Source organism: Sinocyclocheilus rhinocerous, unplaced genomic scaffold (genome assembly GCF_001515625.1).
Source record: "Sinocyclocheilus rhinocerous isolate Xijiao unplaced genomic scaffold, SAMN03320098_v1.1 scaffold632, whole genome shotgun sequence".
Lineage (NCBI taxonomy): Eukaryota > Metazoa > Chordata > Actinopteri > Cypriniformes > Cyprinidae > Sinocyclocheilus > Sinocyclocheilus rhinocerous.
This window is the reverse complement of record NW_015639247.1, coordinates 127,612-142,285: the sequence shown is the minus strand read 5'-3', so window position 1 is coordinate 142,285 and position 14,674 is coordinate 127,612. Positions and strand designations below refer to the sequence as shown.

The window sequence follows — 14,674 nt, the reverse complement described above, 5'->3', positions numbered from 1 at the left end:
TGTGTCTGTGTCTCTCTGTCTGTGTGTCTAACCCTCTCTGTGTCTCTCTGTGTGTCTAACCCTCTCTGTGTCTCTCTCTGTGTCTCTCTGCCTGTGTCTCTGTGTCTGTGTCTCTCTGTCTGTGTGTCTAACCCTCTCTGTGTCTCTCTCTGTGTCTCTCTGCCTGTGTCTCTGTGTCTGTGTCTCTCTGTCTGTGTCTCTGTCTGTGTCTCTGTCTGTGTGTCTGTGTCTCTCTGTCTGTGTGTCTAACCCTCTCTGTGTCTCTGTCTGTCTGTGTGTCTAACCCTCTCTGTGTCTGTGTCTCTCTGTCTGTGTCTCTGTGTCTCTCTGTCTGTGTGTCTGTGTCTCTCTGTCTGTGTGTCTAACCCTCTCTGTGTCTCTGTGTCTCTGGATGAAGGAAAGGCCTTGAGTTGAGCAGCTGATGTTCTCCGAGATCCAGCAGCAGAACAGATGAATCATGAGACGTGTTTCTCTCTGCACTGCCACAGAAACACAGAAACACTGCCTGTGTCAGTCTAAACTATTCATCTTGTACAAACTACATTTATTTGGTTATACGACAATAAAACACTGACTTTATCTTGATTCAGGTAATATAAAGGTAAAAATACTATTAATACTATACTATACTATGACAGATATTGACACGTGTGTAAATGTGATTTCTAAGATCTTCAGCATGTCTCAGATGGAATGATCTTTTAATTAGCCAGCAGAGGACGCTGCTCATGAATAATGCAAATCAGCTGCTCAGTGGTGATTGGTCACATAATTCACACATGATCGTGACATCACTGATTATCACTAGATCAAACCATCAGCTTGTGGTTGAGAGTCTGTAGGGTGTGTGTTAATGTTCCTGTGAATGTGGTGTGTGTGTGTGTGTGTGTGAGTGAGAGAGTGTGTGTGTGTGTGTGAGTGTGTTTGTGCTTGTGTATGTGTGTGTGAGAGTGTGTGTGTTTGTGTGTGTGTCTGTTGTCACTCCCTCATCATATTGCTCTTGTCAAACCAGTTTCTCTGGATCTGATGCAAATCAGTGTGTGTTTTTCAGTCTACAACTGAATAAAATGGTGAGAATCGAGTTTGCAAGAGTTTGCACAAACAACCGCTGACACTGCTTCCACTCAATACAGCCATTACTTGATTGATTTGGGTTTTCCTCCTCATACGTAGAGCACAGACGCAGGTTACTGTGGTCTCTGTGTGGTTTCTCAAACGAGAAACTGTGACACACACGAGAGAAACAGGGCAAGACGAGACTCGACCGCGGGGCGGTTCCTGGCTCTTTATTTCCGTCTCATTGGCTCAGAGAGTGAGTTTCAGTGTCTTCAACACCTTCAGTTCCCTTCATACCTGAGACGCTGCTGGACGCTCACAGAGATGGCAGGAACGCTGGGAATATTTGGGATATGTCTGCTCTGCGCTGGTAAGTAAGCTTGAATCTGTTTGAATGTGTGTGTGTGTTTACTCATCAGTGTGTAGGTGAGCCAGAACGACAATCACACTCACCTCTGGGTCACTTCATATGCTTCTGAATAGAGCAGACAAATAAAGTTCAGAATTAATGAAATGTTACTTTCACACTAAGGTCACAGCTAGTAGTTTTCCACCTGAATCTCAGTTATGAGATGGTAATCATGCTGTTTTGGCTGTAGGCCGTGTCTCAGATCTCACCTGATCGCAGCGGCGGCTCTGAGCCAACGCCCCAAACACACTGAGCACCCCAAACCCCCGCAGAACACTTCACCTCGACATCATCTCAAGGCTTTCTCACACACCGCAATGAAATAACATGAGAGCAAACTGATTTTTTCTCTCGAGCTAAAAACCTCAGTAATCTCGCTCTGAGAACTCCATTAGGTCTCACGAAATGTGAAAGACAAACAGTTGAGCAGTAACAATATAAGTAATTCATATACATTTTCGTCATAATTGTTGGTATGTTTTTCTGTTGGTAACAGTACTGGTTAAAGTTGGGAATCATTAAGATTTTTAAAAGAAGATTTCTGAAAGAAGTCACCAGGGCTGCATTTATTTGATCAAAAATACAGTAAAAATTCTGAAATATTATTCTAATGTAAAACAGCTGTTTTCTGTGTGAATATGTGTTAAACTGTAATGTATTTCTGTGATGTGCAGCTGTATTTTCAGCATCATTACTCCAGTCTTCAGTGTCACATGATCTTCAGAAATCATTCTAATATGCTGATTTGCTGCTCAAGAAACATTTCTGATTGCTTTCTTTCAATTCATCAAAGAATATCCTAAAAGTAATCTATCACAGCTATTTTAAATTGTACTAATATATTTCACAATACTCCTGTTTTTCCTTGATCAAATAAATGCAGCCTTGGTGAGCAGAAGAGACTTCTTTTTAAAACATTTAAACAATGTCAAGACGATGCAGTGTTAAATGCAAACTATAGTTCATGAAGTGCTTTCTATTCACATTTTTGTGTTTGACAGGGGTTCACATGACTTCAGGCATGACCGTAAACATCCCAGATAAAGTATATAAGATTGGGAGGGGCGATAATGTGGTGATACCCTGCACTTTCACACCGAGTACATCTCTCTCATCAATATCATGGACGGCAGATCCAGACATCAAGGATGATCCAGAGGTAATAAACCGACAGATTCATCACAGGAATCATTCAGTACAGAACAGCTAACAACACTTGTGCTCGTGCATATATCCCCGCTGACCTAAGCGTGGCCACCCCACTCAAAACTGCAGTTTTTGTTCCTTTTCTTGACAAGAAATGCATTTATTAAAGCGCGCAACCACCGTATATCTTCATGACCACATCAAACGGAAGACTTTTCAGACTTTTCACGTACGTATAGCATCACATTAAAGAACGTCTCTCAAATGCATGTACTAAAAGATTGTGCAATTCGAGATCACAATATAAGGCGCAAGTTATGTTTTTTTTTTTTTTTTTGTAATTTATTGCACAAGTAAACTAGAAAACATGCGCTATTTTTTTTTTTTTTTTTACAAACGAAAATGAAACCATTTAAATGCATAAAATAACTCATTTTGCATTCTGGCATTTATGTGCTGTTGACTTCCGGCCTTTTTTTCTTCTTCTTTTTCTTTTTATCACTATCTGCATGTCTCATCTATGAGTATGCAATGATAGAGAACAAGCTTTTGGGGGGTTTGAGAACCAGAACCAAGCTGACTGAGCAATAAAGCTATAGTGAGCCCCTTTATTAAAATACCTGGAGGTGGGGAATAATACACACATTGTTATATTCACTCAGCATTACTCGATCTAATTCACAAATATCTCAATTACAATTTAGTAGAAATTAATTGTATTCAGTTGTGTTTTAGGCACTAACACAGTCCAATACTTTATAGTCAATCACATTTTTATATTGAAATAATGAAGATTTCTGTGCCACCCCAGACTGCTGGCCCCTCCCTGGACACCCCTATAAAAACATCCCGGCTCCGCCAAGCCTGCTGAATAAAACAATAGAAACCATCACAGAAATTCTTATGGTTTCCACTACAAATACCATTACAAACCATCAACTTTTAACCAATAAAACAACTAAAATGGTTTCCTGTTGTGTGGTTTAGGACATATTCTATTTTAACAAGCCACCAACAGAAGGCGACCAGTTACCAGTAGAGACCCACAGGGTCCATTACAGTTTCCATTAAAACCAATACAAGTCCCGTTATAACCAGTACAAATTCTGTGATGGTTTCTATTGGGTTTTTTTTAGCAGGGATGGAGCTATGTTAATGTTTTGTGATTGATTGTACTGTTTTTATACAGATTAACGTCGTAGGTTACTTCACTATCGGGAGTAAAACTAAGGTATACAATAAATATAAAGGCCGGGCAAACATGGAGGTGGATCTGCTGAAAGGAACAGCCAACCTGCAGCTGCAGAGCGTCACCAGCGCCGACACACGGGACTATGAGTGCAAAGTTCAGGATCCGGATGATGAGGAGGGCCGTCTGTCTGACAAGGCCAGTCTCGTGGTGCTGGGTAAGAGACGCCACCGTCCTCCGAACCCTGCAGAGAGATGCTTATGAACGACTGGACTGTGTGTGTGGAGGATCAGCGGTCAGATCTCTTCAGTAATCAACACTCAAGTCCAGAAATGTGACCTGTGCTGGCAAAATGAGTCACATTGAGCAAATGTTCAAAAATTAGTTATTTTTATTTTCAGTTATCTATAAAGTCGATAGAGTCAGCAAAGTTAATTTTGAGAAAAATCGGGTTAAAGTTTTTTTTTAACAATATTTATTTTTAAAGCACGTTTAAAAACAACCGAAGCTGACCAAAGTGCTGTATAGAATAGAATAAAAAACTCAGAAATAAAATGAATAAAACAAGAACACAAAGTTTTCTGAAGGTTCCAAAGCAAAATCACCAGCAACGTTGCATCTTTTCCTCCAGTTCTTTTCTTAATTATAATTACTGTATTATGTAGCTATTTTTATTTTATCTTTGTTAATATAAATAAGAACAGATGCAAAAAAACTATACAAATATAAGAAAGAAACAAATAATGCATTACCTTTTTCATTTTACATTTAAACAAAAGCATTAAAATAAGAAAAACAAATAATCAAATGTAAAAATCCATTTAGTGTGTTCATTACAAATAAACTGATTATTAAAACTACAACCCTCAAGGCATCCTAAGTGTATATGACTTTCTCCTTTCAGACAAATCCAATCCGAGTTATATTTAAAAACGTCCTGGCTCTCCCAAGCTTAATAATGGCAGTGGATGGGTGTTTCTGTTCAACAGGCGAAAAGAAGCCTAATAAAGCATCCATCCATAATAAAAAGTGCCTCACATGGCTCCGGGGGTGAATAAAGGCCTCCTGCAGTGAATCAATGAGTTTTTGTAAGAAAAATATCCATATTTAAAACGTTATAATCACTAATCTCTAGCTTCCGCTAACTGTCATACGCGCGTTCACCAAAGAAAGCCTTTCCAGCGGATGACGAAGGACGAGAAGTGAAGAGAAGTGATGCACGCGGAAGCGCAGAGGAGAGAGCAAAACAAAACACCGATCACGGATTAGAAGTACAAAACGAGGATTTGTAAAGAAAATGTCGGAGGATTTCGTTATAAGCCAAGAGGAGACTGGTTTCCCTTTGCTAAATAAGGGAATTTTGCTTCCTTTGCTCCTGTTAACAAACGTTAGTTCTCGCGAGACTAGCATATTCTCACCAGAGCTTACGCTACGCTGATGTCCTATACATTATCCATCGGAAGGACTTCCGACAGTTTGCGCTAGCTAGAGAAAACTGTTTATAACGTTTTAAATATTTTTCTTAAAAAACGCATGGGTTCGCTACAGGAGGCTTTCATTCACCCCACGGAGCCCCCTGAGGCACTTTTTATGATGGATGGATGCGCTTTATTGGACTTCTTTTGGACTACTGAAAAATAACAGCCATTCACTGCCATTATAAAGCTTGAAAGAGCCATAATAATTTTTAATATAACTCGGATTGGATTCGTCTGAAAGAAGAAAGTCATATACACCTAGGATGCCTTGAGGGTGAGTAAATCATGGGCTAATTTTAATTTTGGGTGAACTAACCCTTTAAGACAACAGATTATGTTTGCGTGAACTTAAATACTGTAATTCTGTGTATATGTGTATATGTATCGGGATCGCGCGCTTTTAGAAGTGCCTTTATGCGGGAGAAAAGGTACTCCTCTTAGAAAACGTACAAATAAAGATAATTGTAGATGTTTAATTATTATTTGGAGCATTGGGATTGCTAGACGAGGGCTTAATGACCTAATTTTTGTGAAAACCTCAAATTCGACATAAATCGACATTTTTTTCACTTTTTTTGCGTTTCGCTCAAAATTAGCCTGTGTGCATTCACACTCATTTTGCCAGCACGGTCACAAATGTGCATGCTACGATGACGTGTGTGTTCTTGTTGTGTGCCAGTGGCTCCATCACAACCCATCTGCAATGTTGTCGGGAAGGCAGAATACTTCCAGAACATCGAACTGACCTGCCGCTCCGAGGAGGGAACGCCGACACCGACCTACAAATGGCAAAGCTACAACGTCAATAACGTCCCTCGACCGCTGCCGCTCAAGGCCTCTGAACGTACGTGTGTGTGATGCTGCTCAAATACATGCTGAAAGCTTCTTCTCCTGCATCGATAATGAGTGTGTGTGTGTGTGTGTGTGTGTGTGTCTGTCTCTCCTCAGAAAACGGGGCTTTGTCGCTTGTCAATATTTCCATGGACACGTCTGGCTACTACATCTGCACATCCACCAACGAAATCAGATCTGCGAAGTGTAATGTGACCCTGCGCGTCGATCCACGTAAGAAACTAAGAACTGATCTGTGAACCTATAGTCATGACCAGTGTTGGGCTCGTTACTCAAAACATTTAATTTATTACTCGTTACTAGTTACTCCTTTCAAAAGTAACATTATTACTTTACTTATTACTTTCTGGCAACAGTAATTTTCCTGCACGACCAACATAAATTGTAATTGCGTATCTTACCCAAAAAATTATTCTGAAATGTTACTATTTCTGTCTAATCATTTGGCCAAAATCCACATTGGATCGCAGTCAGAAGTTATTACAAACACTCAGTGGTGATTGATAGTGACGTTTAAATAAAAGTGTTGTATTAACCTCATTAATTGTCATCTGTAGCTTGAAGCTAATTGTAGCTATAATTTCTGTTACCCATATATGATTATATCTCATGATGAATTTGATCTGAATCTTCCAATCTTGCCTGCTGCACTGGTGACTTCATGCGTTCACGAGTCGTGAAAATTCTGAAAATAAATCTAGGAAATATTGGATTGTTGGACTTCAAATCAGTAGGCGAGCTGTTTTATGGATGGCAACTGTAATATTATTTGACACTTTAGTTTAAGGTGTCCTTGTTACACGTTACATGTAATTACTCTTGTAATAACAATTGATTATGCATAATTACATGCAAGTAACCCTAAGCCGAACCTTAATCCTAACCCTAACCATATAGTAAGTACATGTAGTTCATTAATATTACAAAGTACTTAAATATATAATTACACTGTAACAAGGACGCCTTACAATAAAGTGTAACCCTGAAATCTTATTAGTAATTACTTACACTACCACTTACTGCTCAAAGTAATATTATTACTATAACTAGTTACTGCCCAACGCTGGTCATGACTAACCCAACCGTCTCTTGTCCTCTAGCGTCCTTGAACATGGCCTCCACGGCGGGGATCATCGGGGGCGTTGTTGGCGTGGCTGTTTTTGTGGGAATCATCATCTGCTGCTGCTGCTACTGCCGTCGCCGGAGGGAAAAAGCTGAGGAATATGCAATGGGGTACGTGAGAAACACATCTCGCATCGCTCGCTGTGGGCGTCCGCTCAGCTTTATTCCTCTGTGTTCGCAGGACTCCTGAAGGAGGAGAGTTCACAGACAAGGACCCTGAAGAGAGAGAGGACGACCGCGACGAACACGTGAACTACGAGGAAGAGCGTCGCGTGAAAAGCGCAGACAGACTCGATCCGCCTGACGACCGCAGCGAGAGGAGCTACGATCGCCGCAGCGACTACGACGACCGAAGAGATCACTACACCGACAGACGAGACGATCGCAGTGACCGGCGCGAGAGGTACGACAGAGACGACCGCCGCGACGATGGCAGAGAACGTTACGATGATCGCAGAGACCGCTACGATGACCGTCGCGACCACTACGACGATCGCAGAGACCGTCATGATGATCGCAGAGACCGCTACGACAGCGACCGCTATGACAGTCGCGACAGACCGCCCAGCGTTCCACCGAATAAACCCAAAGAACCGAGGAACTGAGTTCAGCAGACGCGGAGTCGATCCTCAGAAATACGCAGAAACTAGAGAAAATGGACAACTAATCCACTTACTAAAAAACTAATCGTTTTTGTGTCTCATATGCTAGATATGAGATTTGACAGAATAAGGGCGTGTTCACACTTGGCGTCTTTTTTGACAAGAAAAAGTTGACAAGAGCGCTTTATAGTAAAATAAAAAGCTGGTAGCGTTTTAACAACAGCATATAACAACAACAGTAGCCTAGTGCTGTGTGCTGCAGAAATGTAGAGAAAAAAGTTGGCTCTTGCGTTGGCTTTTGAAGTTTTGAAGGAGGAGAATGTTGGATCACAACGACGTTTATGTGTGCGTGACATTATACGGGGAAGGAAACGGTATGGTGCTTACAACAATTTAGTCCAGGAGCTCCGGTTGGATGATGCACGGTTTGCAGAATATTTTAGACTAGACAGAGTTTTGTGCTCACATTGTACAACTCCTTGTGCTCCAAAGCTAGTACGATCTATCTACCGGCTATCTTCTCCATTTCTTCTTGTTGTTTTTGTTGTTATGGAAACGACTCGCTGCTGGCTTGTCATTGGTCAGCTGTCAAAAAGGCGCTTGACGTAGGCCGTTTTTTCAGAAAAGTTCAACTTTTTTCAACTTGAAAAGACGCTCTGAGCTGCGGAAAAAGACGTCAACGGTGGCATTTTAAAAAGCGCTCAGGACTTTTTTGAAAACACGGCTTACTCCAGTGTAAAATAAAGCAATAAGCTCCAAGAAGCCGTGGTTTACAGTGAATTTATAACAGCTAAGGGGCGTTAGGTACGACGCGAAGCGGAGTTATAGCTGTTATAAATTCACTGTAAACCACGGCTTCACGGGGATTATTGCTTTTATAAAACGGTTATTCCATATACGTAGTAAGGTTTCAAAAAATAAAACAGAGCAAATAAAGTGTAATGATATTAATAAAAACATTATTCTTCCACCAAACAATGTAGTTCCTCAGAAACAGTTGTGGTTGCAACAAAGTGGTTGCCGAGCAACACACAAACGTAAACAAAGTTGTATGTTACTTTGTAGAGTTATTTACAACAGCTTCGAACGCGGCTCAGCCAATCAGAATCAAGGACCGGAACTATCCGCTTTATAATGTAAAACAGATGCTGGCGGCTTCAAAAAAGACCCCAAGTGTGAACATAGCCTAAAAGGGCTTTAATAAATCTACCACTGACACACTTCAGTGTCGTGGCCATTTAGTCTCTAATGTGTTTATATTTTTTAATGTGAAATACTCTTATAACGGTGTGTAAGCGGGATGATGGGGTTGGTTTGCTTTGATTTTACTGCTGTTCATTTGTATTGTGAAAGGCCGTTGCTGTATTCACGTCTATGTTCAAAAGAGCCTTGTCTCATATTTACTTTATTTTTCAGATTTTTGTTGACTCTTTGTTGACATGTTTCATGTGGGATTTTTCTAAACTCGTGTCTTCTTAACTGCATTTATAGGAATAAGTAGTGTGAGTCAGTTAGATTTCAGTTTATTTCAGTTTCATTTGTTTTTGTATGGTTTCAGAATAAAACATTGAAGCAAAAGTCTTCTGTTGGTGGACAAATGGGTTTCACTGAAGTTCCTGATTCAGTTGTTTAACATTCAAGCTTCTGTTTTAAACTGTGACCGAATGAAGCTGAACTGCGGTGGTTAGTTTCCTAACTATAACCCATTTACCCCTCAGCGCTGGTCATCTATTGTCCAACGACTTCTCTCTTCATTATGATTCATTGTTATGAAAAGTGGTCCTGTTGCTCCTGATGACGTCAATCTGTGAGTTTTGCACCTGGACATTTTCAGCTAGGATGTAATTAAATATAATTATTCTTAAACATTAAAGTTGAATCATGTCAAGGAAAACATATTCACCTGTAGCTATATGACAGAAATGTATTGTTCGACCTAGAGAAGATCATGCTGTTTTTTATGATTCATTTGTTATGGTTTTGATTGATTTCTATATACTTTATGCTCTGATATTGTTTCTCGTGTAATTTATTTTGTAGGATGTTATATGACAATCATTAAATGCATGTATTTACTCCAGTTATTATTTCTCAGAGTGAGAGTATTTGTAGAAAGTGCATGTATTGACAAAAACCTTAAGGTGTTGACTAAATGACAGATGCTGAACATTTGCATGCAGTCACACAGTATGTGTAAGTTAAAGCAATGGGAACCTGCTGTTTAGGGGAACAGGTGTTTTTACATCTCAAAATGTAAAAAATACAATTTACCATTGCTTTGCGTACAGATTGCATTTTTCATCATTATTGACTGTCTGTTTTGGCAGACACTTTAATCCAAACTGACTTACAGTACATTTACAGCTTTCATTTTTCAGGTTCATTTATTCCCTGGGAATCGAACCCACGACCCTGGTGTCGCAAGCACAATGATCTACTGTTTGAACTACAGGAAACCATGGTCACTATAGTTAAACCCCGCCCCATTCACACGGGGCGTCGGCGTCGGCGTCAACGCCTCTCGTTTACTTTGAATGGATTGACGTCAAGCGTTGCCGAAATGAATTGTGGGTCCGTCGCTTCGCGTTGGGTCCGTTGCTCGCGGCAGAAGTTGAAAACTTCAACTTTTCAAGCGCCGACGCAGGCGTCAGCCAATCAGATCGCCTTATGCAAATACCCTGGTGCAGACGCTAGCCAATCGCGTTCATGCAACCCAGAAAGCTAATGTGATTGGCTGTTGTCACTATGACGGTCGCGTCAGCGCCAAGCTTCAGAAACGCCCTCCGTCAAGCGTCGACGCCGACGCCCCGTGTGAATGTACCGTTAAATCAACCATGGTTTTGCTACACTAAACATAGTTTTTATTTGTAGTAAAACTGTGGTTATACAAATCCATGGTTGTTACACTTTTACTACAATAAAACTATGGTTTCTTAAGGGATGTTAGAGAGCGGGGCTTGTTGTCACACACTCTGTAACACTGTAACACAAACTAACGGGATGTATTTGTAACTGAACCGCTTCTAAACATTCTTATTGATTCATTGATTGACTGATTCATTAACTGATCCATTGATTATAAATTATATTCTTAAATTCTAAAAATATATTTTTGTCAAGTGATTAACACGTAAATGTAATAAAGGGGTTTTCGGCTTTATTTGAGGTAAAACCATGGATAATTTTCGTAAGGGATGAGCTGCTACACCTGATAGAAACACTAGAGGGCGAAGTCTTTATTGATACAAGTCTAATATCAAACTTCAAATTACTTGAATTGATACTTAGAGAAACACGATGATTGTTAACATTTTAAAGGGTTTGCTGTTTGTAAAAGCTGTGCAGGAAAACTGAAGCATTTAATAAGGTTTGAATTTTCTCATAGAGATTTATTGTTTATGCTTTGTATACTTCTGACGAGTATTTCGAGAGAACAGGGTTATTAAATAATGAAATGATGAATGTGTGTAATAATGTTGCTGGAACTCCTCATCTGTGAGCCTGCACTCCTCTCCTCTAACTGCATGAATCTGTCGCATATAAATATGACTCATCTTCACTAATAAACTTGAGAATGTTCTGGTATAGTTCACTGCCTGATCATTCATTCTCTCAGGATCCTGCGCTGCTGCTGCTTTACACCACAGGCTTTGACTCAACGCTTCACAGCTGATGACTGATAGCACTGGGACCACAAATAGTCTACCTAAAATGTATCTATCAAAAATGATACAGTAATTCTTCCAAAAAAAAAAGCAGCTTTTTTAATTGTTTCCAACCTTGCAAAATCAGAATGAGTTCATTTGAACACATGTATTCTGTGTAATGAATTGATAAAGCAACATTTAAGGTCCTTGCACACTGAGTCCGAAATTCTTGTATGCGTTTTTTCGTATTCGTACATTTCCTACCGTAAATATATCAAAACTTAATTTTTTATTAGTAATATCCCTGCTGAAAAAAATAATAATAGAAAGCATCACAGAAATTCTATATGGTTTCCACTTCACACACCATTACAAACATTACAAACCATCAACTTTTAACCATTAAAAAATGTCAAAAATGATACAGTAATTCTTCCAAAAAAAAAAGCAGCTTTTTTAATTGTTTCCAACCTTGCAAAATCAGAATGAGTTCATTTGAACACATGTATTCTGTGTAATGAATTGATAAAGCAACATTTAAGGTCCTTGCACACTGAGTCCGAAATTCTTGTATGCGTTTTTTCGTATTCGCCTTTCCTATCAAAATGCTTGCTACGGATGTGAAAACGCAGAAAATCGAACCTGATCCGAATTTTTTTTATGATGGACAAAACTTTCGGAGGCAGTGTGTAAGCATGATTGACATAACGTGAGGTCGTATTTATTTTTTAACGTGCGAAAATTTCGGACTCAGTGTGCAAAGACCTTTATTCTCACGGAATCTTCTGTTTCCCTCAGAATTACATTTTGAGAACGGCGTGTGAGCCTGCAGCACAAAAGCAGTGTTAAGTCGCTGGGGTATATTTGTAGCAATAGCCAACAATACATTGTATGGGTCAAAATTATACATTTTTCTTTTATGCCAAAAATCATTAGGATATTAAGTAAAGATCATGTTCCATGAAGATATTTTGTACATTTCCTACCGTAAATATATCAAAACTTAATTTTTTATTAGTAATATCCCTGCTGAAAAAAATAATAATAGAAAGCATCACAGAAATTCTATATGGTTTCCACTTCACACACCATTACAAACATTACAAACCATCAACTTTTAACCATTAAAAAATGGTTTTCTGTAAAGTGTTTTGGGACATATTACATTAGGATTTAGTGGTTTTAACAAGCCACCAACAGAAGGTGACCAGTTACCAGTAGAGACCCACAGGGTCCATTACAGTCTCCATTAAAACCAATACAGATCCCGTTATAACCAGTATAACCATTACAGATTATGTGATGGTGTCTATTGTTTTTGGTTTGTTTGTTTTTAGCAGGTCGAACCTGATCCGAATTTTTTTTATGATGGACAAAACTTTCGGAGGCAGTGTGTAAGCATGATTGACATAACGTGAGGTCGTATTTATTTTTTAACGTGCGAAAATTTCGGACTCAGTGTGCAAAGACCTTTATTCTCACGGAATCTTCTGTTTCCCTCAGAATTACATTTTGAGAACGGCGTTTCATGCTGACTAACTGAAGTCTAACAACTGTTGGTGACTAAATCCACTTGTTGAGTCGTGACAGTGAATACTGAATACTGATAGTGAATACTGTTTCCATTGTTAATTGAGAACAGCCATTTATGACCGTATTTATTTACAGCACATGTTTAGGCTAATCTTTTAAAAACTCAATGTGTACAGAAGAGTATCCAGGCTCACAGCGTCTCAGACACTATTGTACAATACAATACATTGTCTTGGACAATATTTTAACAATTCATAAAAAATTAATCACTTTCTGGTCAACTGAGATTTTACTATAAAGCTAAAACTGAGCTAATCTAACCCTAATTCTCAAAGAAACCTTTTTAGATTTGGAAAGATTATTTATTCAGCTTTCAGATGATGTATACATCTCAATTTCACAGAAGTGACCCTCCTGACTGGTTTTGAGCTCCAGGGTCAGATGTGTCGTGGGTAACGCGTGACGGCGCCGGGGGCGGAGACGCAGAGCAAACACGAAGTTCAGAAAAACACTTGCTCTGAAACACGGCAGAGATTCGGCGATGGCTCACAGAACAGCGCGGTCTAAAGCGCTTTCCCTCCTCAGATGCTGGATCTCGCTCTTGGGCTTCACAGGTGCGTCACTTTCCGAGAGTTTGCAGAAGTTGAGCAGCAGGTTGTTTTCACTGTTTATCCGTCACCGCAGTCCACAAACTAGCAGCTCTGCCTGGAGCCGGGATTCTTTGTTAACGAGTAATGTAGTACAGTAAATCTGCCTTCAGCTGTATGTACAGTAAATGTGGCGTATGATCTTTATCAGCACAATCACTTCATGTGCTTCACGTTCGTTTCGATGTTTTGCTTTATTTGGACAGGAGTTTCGCAGCTGTTACATAGTAACATTAAACGATCGTCTTCAGTAGTTGAAACAGTTAAAGCTGTTACAGTGCTTGTTTGATCACCATGGTAACGCTGTAAAACTGCTTACGGAGCAGTTACACCTCACTGTGTTTCTGAGCTTAACTAGTGACTGTGTAATGATGTCTAAGCAAAAGCCTCTATAATCAGGAGCTTCTTTGACCCTCATCATCCTCACTGTAAATACAGCTCTGCTTGCCACTGAGATACAGTGAGATGTGGAATTTGTCCGGTTTTACTGTAAGACTTTGTGTTCCTGTCTCTGCCTATGCCTGACAGATAGATAGATATAAGTACAAAAATATTTATTGTTCTATTTATTCACAAATCTAATCTGCATTTTGTTACAGAACACATTTCCACAGCAGTTTAATTTGATTCACTACAGTTTTAGAGATTTAAAAGCATCTGAAGTGAAAGTCCTCTAAAGAACTTTCTTCTCAAACACATGATCTGCTCCCTTACTAGTGAACACTCCCTGCTGCTGTCTGTCTGTCTGTCTGTCTGAATCCTGCAGGTCAGATTTAAACCAGCTGTTTCTGGGTGTGTTACTTTATAAACCCACCACAATCTGAAAACAGCTCTTCTGTTGACTGACTAGATTGATAGCAGATATTCAGAAGCTCAGAGGAGACACACTTGATCGTGATTGTGTGTGTGTGTGTGTTTGAGTGATTGATTGTGTGTGTGTGTGTGTTTGAGTGATTGATTGTGTGAGTGTGAGTGTGTGTGTGTGTTTGAGTG

General features: G+C 39.6%; 2 protein-coding genes across 4 annotated transcripts in view; both read left to right on the top strand.

The window, feature by feature from the left end:
- The first annotated feature begins 1,244 nt into the window (after positions 1-1,244).
- Positions 1,245-8,650, top strand: gpa33a (glycoprotein A33 (transmembrane), paralog a). Its single transcript, XM_016566626.1, has 7 exons — positions 1,245-1,426; positions 2,467-2,624; positions 3,801-4,017; positions 5,958-6,122; positions 6,227-6,343; positions 7,231-7,363; positions 7,434-8,650. Exons 1-7 carry the CDS (start codon positions 1,381-1,383, stop codon positions 7,855-7,857), a joined length of 1,260 nt encoding a protein of 419 aa, XP_016422112.1. The 5' UTR covers positions 1,245-1,380; the 3' UTR covers positions 7,858-8,650.
- A 4,905-nt stretch (positions 8,651-13,555) lies between these two features.
- Positions 13,556-14,674, top strand: part of ildr2 (immunoglobulin like domain containing receptor 2) — a 22,916-nt gene continuing 21,797 nt past the window's right edge. For all 3 annotated transcript variants that reach the window (XM_016566622.1, XM_016566621.1, XM_016566620.1), the window contains exon 1: positions 13,556-13,648. In XM_016566622.1, the coding sequence (XP_016422108.1) occupies positions 13,576-13,648 (73 nt within the window). In that variant the 5' untranslated portion in view covers positions 13,556-13,575. The remainder of the gene's footprint in view (positions 13,649-14,674) is intronic.

What these genes read in the sequence shown, in the direction of transcription:
- gpa33a (XM_016566626.1), top strand. Translation starts at nt 1,381, where the DNA reads ATGGCAGGAACGCTGGGAATATTTGGGATATGTCTGCTCTGCGCTG. An exon ending in GCCGCTCAAGGCCTCTGAAC is followed by an intron (nt 6,123 to 6,226) that starts GTACGTGTGTGT and finishes GTCTCTCCTCAG; the next exon opens with AAAACGGGGCTTTGTCGCTT. An exon ending in GCTGAGGAATATGCAATGGG is followed by an intron (nt 7,364 to 7,433) that starts GTACGTGAGAAA and finishes CTGTGTTCGCAG; the next exon opens with GACTCCTGAAGGAGGAGAGT.